This window comes from Cimex lectularius, unplaced genomic scaffold (assembly GCF_000648675.2).
Source record: "Cimex lectularius strain Harlan isolate CLEC.00 unplaced genomic scaffold, Clec_2.1 scaffold553, whole genome shotgun sequence".
In the NCBI taxonomy this organism is placed as follows: domain Eukaryota; kingdom Metazoa; phylum Arthropoda; class Insecta; order Hemiptera; family Cimicidae; genus Cimex; species Cimex lectularius.
In genome coordinates, this window is record NW_019393112.1 from 4759 (window position 1) to 17504 (window position 12746).

The 12746-nt window shown below is 34.2% G+C and overlaps 1 protein-coding gene across 1 annotated transcript; it reads right to left on the minus strand.

The window, feature by feature from the left end:
* Positions 1-1303: 1303 nt before the first annotated feature.
* LOC106673633 lies at positions 1304-2296 on the minus strand. Its single transcript, XM_014405813.1, has one exon. The coding sequence runs from the start codon at positions 2294-2296 to the stop codon at positions 1304-1306; it is 993 nt and encodes a 330-aa protein (XP_014261299.1).
* Between the last annotated feature and the right edge of the window lie 10450 nt (positions 2297-12746).

Sequence of the window (12746 nt, forward strand, 5' to 3'; positions counted from 1 at the left end):
GGAAATCCGTGCAGAACCGGTATTTCACCTCCCCATTATCAGAACGCTTTCGAACCAGCACCACTGGAGCGGACCACGGGCTGTCCGACTCAGTGATGATGCCTTTCTTGAGCATGTCGTCGACCAATTCTTGTAGGTGTTTTCTCTGATGGTAGGGCACCCTATAAGGCGGTTTTGCTATCGGCGCGGAATTACCTGTCTCAATCCGGTGTTGAATGTTCGATGTGCACCCAAAGGAGTCGTCCGACGGGTCCCGAAATACCTCCGCATACTGGGTTATTGTCTCTAACAGTAGCTCTTTATCTCCTTTTGGTAGATGTGATAAACGCTCTTCGAGGATCCTCCGCCATCTGGGTCTCTCGGCTAGTGTCGATTCTAAGAAGGCGATTCTAGTCATTTCCGACCCCTCACTGTCTACTAGTTCCGTCTCTCCCAGTAACTGTTTGTTATCTACTTGTGTCTCCACTGCCCGCAAATTAATGACGCGGACCCACACCTCACGACCGTCGCTTCGCGTCAACATTCGTGCCACGCGTAGTCCTGGCTGCGGTTGTTCCACTGGCTCTAGTAGCAGATCACCGTCGATAGGGCCACTGTCCAATCTTGCTTTTATCAACCCCTCGCTATACGGAGGAATCTTCTGTACCCCCTTCGCGAGAACTCTCATCTTCATTCCTTTCCCGGGCAACCGTCGGGGAGCTTCTGCTCTCTCTGCCGCCTTATCCTCCGGTGGTCCTTTTTGCCCCCACTTCCGCTCCAGCTGCTCGATGCGTCTCTTCAGATTTTGTAACCAAACGTTGTCCCTGCCTTTCGCTCTCGTGTCCTGCCTGGGATACTCCAGCCGATGTTGCAACGTCCTCACCGTAGCTTCCGAGGGTTCCTCTGTCGGTTTACAGCTCTTCAAATGTAGCGTCCCTCCCTCTGAGTAGATATGGACATTTGCTTTTGTGAGGAAATCCCTCCCTAAAAGGCCGTCTTGTTGCATCTCCAGTGGAGCTATTACGAACTCGTGCCGTACTACCTGCCCTAGCAGTTCACACTCCAACCACTGCTTGCCTCGTACCGCCAACAGTTGACCCGTAACACTTTTCGCTCGCACCGTTGTTCTTTGCACCGGAATTCTCGGGGCTGGTCGGGTTAATATGGATATCTCTGCGCCCGTATCTACGATAAGCAAGTACCTTCGCCCCGCGATGGTGGTCCAGACCTGCAACTCTTCCAGTCCAGCACCCTGTATTCCCGGGATAAGCCGTCCTTCTCCCCCATTTGCCTTTTGGCATGCCGTCGGGGACCTCGGCAAGCCTTAGGCTTTTGGGTTGCCGCATGCTGTTGTACGGCGGGGTTGGGCCCTGCAGTGGCTGGCGAAATGGCCGGGGCGTCCGCAATTGAAGCATTCTCTACGTCGGCGGGTTTCTGGCGGCCCCCTTGCGGGTGGAGTTTTACAATCTCGTGCCATATGGCCCGGTTGTCCACACCGATAGCACATCACCGTCCTTTCCTGTGAGCCTGTGACTTGGTACACCTCGGGCTTCCTCGAGCAGTTACAGGGTTGGATGCTCTTCTCGGGCAATTTGTCGTCTATTCCGAAAACCTGTGCTGTTTCTGGGGGTCCTCGGTTCTCCCTCCTTGAGTCTTCATGTTCCATGAAGGCTGCCTTTTCCTCGGCTTCCTTTAGTGATGAGGGCGGGGAGTAACGTATAAACCGCCCTACCTCTCCTCGGAGCCCGTTCAAGAACGCTGCCAACACTGCCCGATCCATCTGTTTTCGAGCCCCCGCTATCTCCTCTGCGGACCCCTCCTTCGGCATCGCTTTTCCTCCCAGCGCTCGACATCGGACGGCGAACGCCTTCACTCCCTCGTCCATTCCTTGCTGCAGCGAGTGTAATTGTACGAGGTAATTCTCTGGCTTGTCTAATTCCTGAAAGCGCTCTCGAAGAATTTCCTTGTACTCCGCCCAAGTTGCAGAGCCCGTTTTCAGACTGGGGTAGCTCTCTATACATGCTGCCGCCTCTCCTTTGACTCGAGTCTTGCACGCCAGTATCTTATCGATGTCGTCCCACTCTCCACTGGCCCCCACATCATCTATAATTTCCAGGAATTTTCCAACTCGGATGTCTTCCGGGTTGCCAGCCCAACTTGGAACGATGGACAATAGTGCCAGATTCTTTTTCCGTGGCACTAAGTCTTCTTTGCCTATTTTCTTTGCCTCTCCCTCAGATCTGAGAGTCGCATTATCTTGCTTTAAGACGGCTATCTCCTTCGCTAAGGCAGCCATCTGAGCTTGTATGGTCTCCATGGTCCTCTATTCTACCACTTCTTAGAATATAATATACTTAAAAGAAGAATACAATCCGTTGCCGCTCCGTCTATAAACTAATTATTTGCATTCTCTGTCGAAAACTAAATTTGGCTATATTTTTTTTTTTAGCTTACTTTATTTTATTATGTTTATTTATTATGTTATTTATTTTTATTTATTTATTTATTTTTTTGTCTTTGTTATCGGGTAGCCCTAACTGACCTCGAAAAAGTAGTAAAGAAACTCGATCTTTCGTTTCACACACCTAATTATATATTTTTTTCTTTCTCTTTTACAAGTGGTATTGATTATTTATTCAAATTTTTTTTTTTTATAATATCCTGAATCTATTTACTCGTCAAAATTTATTTTAAAACAGAACTATTTACGAACGTACAGGGGGCGGGTAAGGTGGAAATTGTTGCATTCCACCCCACACCTGACACCAAATTGTAACCCCGGGATCCTGGAAGAGTGATTCAGGGCTAAATGAGTCGCGCTAATTTCTAAGGCTATTTTATTCGACACTAGGCGATTTACAATTAAGCGTCTTCTTACGAGCTACTTATAGGTAATTAAGTCGGCAAAAGGGGCAGCTGGATAGAATTACTAGGGTCTTAATAAGAAATGATTGTCGCCACAACTCTTATCAACACAGGCACTCACCGATTATTACTGCCACGATGAGAGTCCACCACATCACACAAATCTTTATTTAGAACTGTTCTCTCTGGCTGCTCCGCGTCTACTGACCCCTATTGTTTCCGTTCACCCGAGGCCGGGTTGCTGACATAGCACCTAGGTCCCCCTTTTGCCGACACTGCTTCTTATTATTCTACTTACAATTATTAAATCTACTTAAACCAAGATTTGATTCATTTTAAATTTATAAATTTTTCCCATCACCGGTTACAAAAAAAAAGATACTTTTCAAATGTTTTTTTAAACTATTCATATTTCCTTAGTTTTATAAAGCGTTTGTGGATATCTTGAACAATTTTTAGAAAGCTTGATACAAGAAATCAATTAAATGTATCAAGATGCCAATTTCGCCAACTCGCAACTCTCGTATCAACCAACGCTTCATTAGGATAAAACGACAAAAAAGATACTTTTCCAATGTTTTTTAAACGTTTGATATTTCCTTAGTTTTATAAAGTTTTGTAGATATTTTACCTAGTTTTAAAAAGATTGATAAACGAAATCTATTTGCAGTAATAACAAGCATAATTCGGTTACTCGCATCGCTCGATTCCACCGAGGCTTCAACTTGGATAAATCGAAAAGAAGATACTTGTCAATTGTTTTTTTTTGCCTTTTTGTATTTGCTTCGTTGTATAAAACTGTTGTTTATATTTAGACCACATTTTAAGAAGATTGATAACCGAAATTAATTTACAGTAGGAACAGGAATACTTCGCTACCTCACAACTCTCGACTCCACCCAGATATCACGTTGGATAAACCGTAAAAAAGATACTTTTCAAATGTTTTTTTTATACTTTTCATCTTTCCTTAGTTTTTGAAAGGGTTTGTGGATATTTTGACCAAATTTTAGAAAGCTTGATACAAGAAATCAATTTGATGTATCAACATGCCAATTTCGCCAACTTGCAACTCTAGGAGCAACAAACGCTTTATTAGGATAAAACGAAAAAAAGATACTTTTCCAATGTTAATTAAACTTTTGATATATCCGTAGTTTTATAAATTTTTGTAGATATTTTACCTAGTTTTAAAAACATTGATAAATGAAATCAATTGCAGTAATAACAAGCATACTTTGGTTACTCGGATCTCTCGATTCCCCCGAGGCTTCAAATGGGATAAATCGAAAAAAAAGATATTTGTCAATTGTTTTTTTAGCCTTTTTGTATTTGCTTCGTTGTATAAAACTGTTTTTTATATTTAGACCACATTTTAAGAAGATTGATAACCGAAATTAATTTACAGTAGGAACAGGAATACTTCGCTACCTCACAACTCTCGACTTCACCGAGATATCACTTTGGATAAACCGAAAAAAAAGATACTTTTCAAATGTTTTTTTATACTTTTCATATTTCCTTAGTTTTATAAAGCGTTTGTGGATATTTTGACCAAATTTTAGAAAGGTTGATACAAGAAATCAAGTTAATGTATCAACATGCCAATTTCGCTAACTCGCAACTCTCGTATCAACCAACGCTTCATTAGTATAAAACGACAAAAAAGATACTTTTCCAATGTTTTTTAAACTTTTTATATATCCTTAGTTTTATAAAATATTGTAGATATTTTACCTAGGTTTAAAAAGATTGATAAATGAAATCAATTTGCAGTAATAAAAAGCATAATTCGGCAACTCGCTTCTCTCGATTACACCGAGGCTTCAAATTGGATAAATCGAAAAAAAAGATACTTGTCAATTGTTTATTTTAGCCTTTTTGTATTTGCTTCGTTGTATAAAACTGTTGTTTATATTTAGCCCACATTTGAAGAATATTGATAACCGAAAGCACTTTGTAGTAGCAACACGAAAACATCGCTATCTCACAACTCTGAACTCAACCGAGACTTCACTTCGGATAAAACGAAAAAAAAGTTACTTTTCAAATGTTTCTTATACTTTTCATCTTTCCTTAGTTTTGTAAAGCGTTTGTGGATATTTTGAACAAATTTTAGAAAGGTTGATACAAGAAATTAATTTGATGCATAAACATGCCAATTTCGCCAACTCGCAACTCTGGTATCAACCAACGCTTCATTAGGATAAAACGTCAAAAAAGATACTTTTCCAATGTTTTTTAAACTTTTGATATATCCTTAGTTTTATAAAGTTTTGTAGATATTTTACCTAGATTTAAAAAGATTGATAAATGAAATAAATTTGCAGTAATAACAAGCATACTTTGGTTACTCTCATCGCTCGATTCCACCGAGGCTTCAAATTGGATATATCGAAAAAAAAGATACTTGTCAATTATTGTATTACATAACTTATTGAATAATATGCTGTAATTACTTATAAATCTGGAACCAGTCGTCCGAACGGTATATTTTCAATAGTGCAAATTATAGGACTGTCATCTCGCAAATATTATGTAATATAAGCAATTGAAAACAATATACCATCCCATAAAAAATGAGAACTGCAATAATAATGCATTTTAACTGAGTGATTATTTATCGATTGTTCATTCTCTGTTCTAAAATTGTTATAACCTTGAGGAAGGGTATTTGTTCTAGTATCCTTGTTCTCTGTTATTACTTTTTTAGACGGTATCACGCCAGAGTTGGAAACAATATTTTACGTCCAATGGTAAGTAACGATCACAAACATTTTTTAATTAAAGGTGATACTACTAAATATCTATGTGTTGAAGTATATATGACACAATCCGTTAAACTCTTCTAATGAATACACATGTAGTTATAACTGTTAAGACATTAATTGATATAATGTGTGTTACCAAATTTCAAAAATTTTGTTTTTGTAAGAATCAATTTGTTCATTTCTTTTGTATTCTAACATAAACTAATGTAAATATCCGAGTTTATCAGTTATCGCGAATAAAACTGATATGAATTTTGGGAAGGGAATGAAACATTTATCATGATTCAAGTTTGATATTGCAACACTAATTTTTATTTTCGTTTTAGGATATATAATTTTGAAATATTTGGAATAGTATAGATTTAGAAATATTCAACCTTCTGCAATACATAAACTTCACCATATCATTATGTTTTATTACATAAAATTACAACTGTCATTCCACCAGAGAGCGTACCTGTAGATCACTAGCTGTTTTATCAGCAAGTGGTTGAAGAATGGAGTCACTGTCATTGAACCCTTTGTGGTTACTGGTTTTGAGGTGAAATCGTATTGAATAATGGGCTGTAATAACCAAGAAATGTGGAACCATCCCTACCAACAGTATATTTTCAATAGTGCAAATTATAGGACTGTCATCTCGCAAATATTATGTAATATAAGCAATTGAAAACAATATACTCTCCCATAAAAAATGAGAACTGCAATAATAATGCTTTTTAACTGAGTGACTATTTTGCGATTGTTCATTCTCTGTTCTAAAACTGGTATAACAGTGAGGAAGGGTATTTGTTCTAGTATCCTTGTTCTCTCTTATTCCTTTTTTACACGGTATCACGCCAGAGTTGGAAACAATATTTTACGTCCAATGGTAAGTAACAATCACAAACATTTTTCAAGTAAAAGTGATACTACTAAATATCTATGTGTTGAAGTATATATGTCACAATCCGTTAAACTGTTCTAATTAATACACATGTAGTTATAACTGTTAAGACATTAATTGATGTACTGTGTAACCAAATTTCAAAAATTTTGATTTTGTAAGAATAAATTTGTTGATTTCTTTTGTAATCTAACATAAACTAATGTAAATACCCAAGTTTATCAGTTAAACCGAATAAAACTGTCAGGTATTTTGGGAAGGGATTGAAACATTTTTGATAATTTAGGTTTGATATTGCAACATTAATTTTTCTTTATGTTGTAGGATATTAATTTTTTCATGTTACCACAAGAAAATTATTTTATTTTCTAAATGTACCATTTTAATTTTGAAATATATGTAACAGTATTGATTTAGAAAAATTCCACATTCTTTAATACACAAACCTCATCATATCATTATGTTTTTTATATAAAATTACAACTGTCATTCCGTCAGAGAGCGTACCGGCAGATCACTGGCTGTTTTATCAGCAAGTGGTTGGAGAGTGGAGTCACTGTCACTGAACTGTGGTTATATGTGTTGAGATGAAAACTTATTGAATAATGTGCTGTAATTACTTAGAAATGTGGAACCAGTCGTCCGAACGGTATATTTTCAATAGTGCACATTATAGGTATTTGTTCTAGTATCCTTGTTCTCTGTTATTTCTTTTTTACACGGTATCACGCCAGATTTGGAAACAATATTTTACGTCCAATGGTAAGTAACAATCACAAACATTTTTTAAGTAAAGGTGATACTACTAAATATCTATGTGTTGAAGTATATATGACACAATCCGTTAAAATCTTCTAATGAATACACATGTAGTTATGACTGTTAAGACATTAATTGATGAACTGTGTGTTACCAAATTTCAAAAATTTTGTTTTTGTAAGAATCAATTTGTTAATTTTTTTTGTATTCTACCATAAACTAATGTAAATAACTGAGTTCATCAGTTAACCCGAATAAAACTGTCATGCATTTTGGGAAGGGATTGAAACATTTTTCATAATTCAGGTTGGTTATTGCAACATTAATTTTTCTTTACGTTGTAGGATATTTAATTTTTCAAGCTACCAAAAGAAAATTATTTTATTTTCTAAATGTACCATGTTATTATAATTTTGAAGTATTTGTAATAGTATTGTTTTAGAAAAATTCCACATTCTTTAATACATTGTTATGACCCAACACCAGAGGTCCCTTTTCTCTCTAAAAGGGAGAAAGGAATAGTCAAATCAAAACCAAAGTAACGAATTTCACCAAATAATAAGAACATNGTGTTACCAAATTTCAAAAATTTTGATTTTGTAAGAATAAATTTGTTGATTTCTTTTGTATTCTAACATAAACTAATGTAAATAACCGAGTTGATCAGTTAACCCGAATAATACTGTCATGTATTTTGGGAAGGGATTGAAACATTTTTTCTTAATTCAGGTTTGATATTGCAACACTAATTTTTATTTTCGTTTTAGGATATATAATTTTTCAAGTTACTAGAAGAAAATTATTTTATTATCTAAATGTACCATGTTGTTATAATTTTTAAATATTTGGAATATTGTAGATTTGGAAATATTCAACATTCTTCATAACATAAACGTCATCATGTCATTATGTTTTATTATATAAAATAACAACTATCAATCTGTCAGAGATCATACCTGCTGATCACTAGCTGTTTTATCAGCAAGTGGTTGGAGAGTGGAGTCACTGTCATTGAACCCTCTGTGGTTATAGGTGTTGAGGTGAAAACTTATTGAATGATGTGCTGTAATAAACTAGATATTTGGAACGAGAAGTACGAACTGTATATTTTCAGTAATGCAAAATATAGGAGTGTCATCTTGCAAATATTATGCAATATAAACTATTGTAAACAATATACTCTCCCATAAAAAATGAGAACTGCAGTAATAATGCATTTTAACTGAGTGATTATTTTTAGATTGTTCATTCGCTATTCTAAAACTGTTATAACCGTGAGGAAGGGTATTTGTAGTTATAAGTGTTAAGACATTAATTGATGTACTGTGTGTTACCAAATTTCAAAAATTTTGATTTTGTAAGAATAAATTTTTTGATTTCTTTGTATTCTAACATAAACTAATGTAAATAACCGAGTTGTTCCGTTAACACGAATAAAACGGATATGTATTATTGGAAGGGAACGAAACATTTTTCATAATTCAGGTTTGATATTGCAACACTAATTTTTATTTTCGTTCAAGGATATATAATTTTTCAAGTTACTAGAAGAAAATTATTTTATTTTCTCAATGTACCATGTTGTTATATTTTTAAATATTTAGAATAACAGAATTAAATGTATTCAATATTTTTCCATTCAGAAAGGTCAATATATCATTATGTTTTATTATATAGAATTGAAACCGTCATTCCGTCAGAGAGCGTACCTGCAGTTCACTGGCTGTTTTATCAACAAGTGGTTGGAGAGAGGAGATACTGTCACTGATCTCCTATGGTTATTTGTGTTGAGGTGAAAACTTATTGAATAATCTGCTGTAATAACTTAGAAATGTGGAACCAGTCGTCCGAACGGTATATTTTAAATAGTGCAAAATATAGGAGTGTCATCTCGCAAATATTAGGCAATATAAGCAATTAAGAACAATATACTGTCTCATAAAAAATGAGAACTGTAATAATAATGCATATTATCAGAGTGATTATTTTTAGATTGTTCATTCGCTGTTCTAAAACTGGTATAACAGTGAGGAAGGGTATTTGTTCTAGTATCCTTGTTCTCTGTTATTCCTTTTTTACACGGTATCACGCCAGAGTTGGAAACAATATTTTTCGTCCAATGGTATGTAACAATCAAGAACATTTTTTAAGTAAAAGTGATACTACTAAATATCTATGTGTTGAAGTATATATGTCACAATCCGTTAAACTGTTCTAATTAATACACATGTAGTTATAACTGTTAAGACATTAATTGATGTACTGTGTGTTACCAAATTTCAAAAATTTTGATTTTGTAAGGATAAATTTGTTGATTTCTGTTGTATTTTGTATTCTAACATAAACTAATGTAAATAACCGAGTTTATCAGTTAACCCGAATAAAACTGTCATGCATTTTTGGAAGGTATTGAAGCATTTTTCATAATTCAGGTTTGATATTGCAACATTAATTTTTCTTTACGTTGTAGGATATTTAATTTTTCAAGTTACCAAAAGAAAATTATTTTATTTTCTAAATGTACCATGTTATTTTAATTTTGAAATATATGTAACAGTATAGATTTAGAAAAATTCCACATTCTTCAATACATAAACCTCATCATATCATTATGTTTTTTATATAAAATTACAACTGTCATTCCGTCAGAGAGCGTACCTGCAGATCACTGGCTGTTTTATCAGCAAGTGGTTGGAGAGTGGAGTCACTGTCACTGAACTGTGGTTATATGTGTTGAGATGAAAACTTATTGAATAATGTGCTGTAATTACTTAGAAATGTGGAACCAGTCGTCCGAACGGTATATTTTCAATAGTGGAAATTATAGGACTGTCATCTCGCAAATATTATGCAATATAAACAATTGAAATTAATATACTCTCCCATAAAAAATGACAACTTCATTAATAATTCATTTTAACTGAGTGATTATTTTTAGATTGTTCATTCGCTATTCTAAATCTGTTATAACCGTGAGGAAGGGTATTTGTTCTAGTATCCTTGTTCTCTGTTATTCCTTTTTTACACGGTATCACGCCAGAGTTGGAAATAATATTTTGCGTCCAATGGTAAGTATCATTCAAGAACATTTTTTAAGCAAAAGTGATACTACTAAATATCTATGTGTTGAAGTTTATATGACACAATCCTTTAAACTCTTCTAATTAATACACAAGTAGTTATAAGTGTTAAGACATTAATTGATGTACTGTGTGTTACTAAATTTCAAAAATTTTGATTTTGTTAGAATAAATTTGTTGATTTCTTTTGTATTTTGTATTCTAACATAAACTAATGTAAACAACCGAGTTTATAAGTTAATCCGAATAAAACTGTCATGTATTTTGGGAAGGGATTGAAACATTTTTCATAATTCAGGTTTGGTATTGCAACATTAATTTTTCTTTACGTTGTAGGATATTTAATTTTTCAAGTCACCAAACGAAAATTGTTTTAATTTCTAAATGTACCATGTTATTATAATTTTGAAATATTTGTAATAGTATAGATTTAGAAAAATTCCACATTCTTTATACATAAACCTCATCATATCATTATGTTTTTTATATAAAATTACAACTGTCATTCCGTCAGAGAGCGTACCTGCAGATCACTAGCTGTTTTTTCAGGAAGTGGTTGGAGAGTGGAGTCACTGTGACTGAAATCTGTGGTTATACGTGTTGAGATGAAAACTTATTGAATAATGTGCTGTAATTACTCAGAAATGAGGAACCAGTCGTCCGAACGGTATATTTTCAATAGTGCAAATTATAGGACAGTCATCTCGCAAATATTAGGCAATATAAACAATTGCAAATCATATACATTCCCATAAAAAATGAGAACTGCAGTAATAATGCATTTTAACTGAGTGATTAATTTCGATTGTTCATTCGCTCTTCTAAAACTGTTATAACAATGTGGAAGGGTATTTGTTCTAGTATCCATGTTATCTGTTATTCCTTTTTTACACGGTATCACACCAGAGTTGGAAACAATATTTTACGTCCAATTTTAAGTAACAATCACAAACATTTTTTAAGTAAAGGTGATACTACTAAATATCTATGTGTTGAAGTATATATGACACAATCTGTTAAAGTCGTCTAATTAATACACATGTAGATATAACTGCTAAGATATTAATTGATGTACTGTGTGTTACCAAATATCAAAAATTTTGATTTTGTAAGAATAAATAAATTGATTTCTTTTGTATTCTAACGAAAACTAATGTAAATAACCGAGTTTATTTGTTTACCAGAATAAAACTGATATGAATTTTGGGAAGGGAACGAAACATGTATTATAATTCAGGCTTGATATTACAACACTAATTTTTATTTTCGTTTTAGGATATATAATTTTTCAAGTTACTAGAAGAAAATTATTTTATTATCTAAATGTACCTTGTTGTTATAATTTTTAAATATTTGGAATAGTGTAGATTTAGAAATATTCAACATTCTTCAAAACATAAACGTCATCATATCATTATGTTTTATTATATAAAATNGGGGGTTGGGACCAAATTCAGGTTCGCTGAGATCCGATCCCGCCCCTTCCATTGATGAGTGCCGTGTCAATTTCTTTCAATTGCGGCCACCGGTCCCATTAGGCGTCAGAAATAGTCCAGAGGCGACTGTGGGGATAGAACCCACGACCGCGGGATCTAATAGCCGAGAGTCTGACGCCTTAACCACTCGGCTACCGCGGCCCCCCGTTAAGACATTAATTGATGTACTGTGTGTTACCAAATTTCAAAAATTTTGATATTGTAAGAATAAATTTGTTGATTTCTTTTGTATTCTAACAAAAACTAATGTAAATAACCGAGTTTATCTGTTTTCACGAATAAAACTGATATGAATTTTGGGAAGGGAACGAAACATGTATCATAATTCAGGTTTAATATTGCAACATTAATTTTTCTTTATGTTGTAGGATATTTAATTTTTCAAGTTACCAAACGAAAATTATTTTAATTTCTAAATGTACCATGTTATTATAATTTTGAAATATTTGTAATAGTATAGATTTAGAAAAATTCCACATTCTTTAAAACACAAACCTCATCATTTCCTTATGTTTTTTATATAAAATTACAACTGTCATTCCGTCAGAGAGCGTACCTGCATATCAGTAGCTGTTTTATCAGCTAGTGGTTGGAGAGTGGAGTCACTGTGACTGAAATCTGTGGTTATACGTGTTGAGATGAAAACTTATTGAATAATGTGCTGTAATTACTCAGAAATGTGGAACCAGAAAGTCCGAACGGTATATTTTCAATAGTACAAATTATAGCACAGTCATCTCGCAAATATTATGCAATATAAACAATTGAAAATAATATACCCTCCCATAAAAAATGAGAACTGCAGTAATAATGCATTTTAACTGAGTGATTATTTTTCGATTGTTCATTCGCTGTTCTAAAACTGGTATAACATTGCGGAAGGGTATTTGTTCTAGTATCCTTGTTCTCT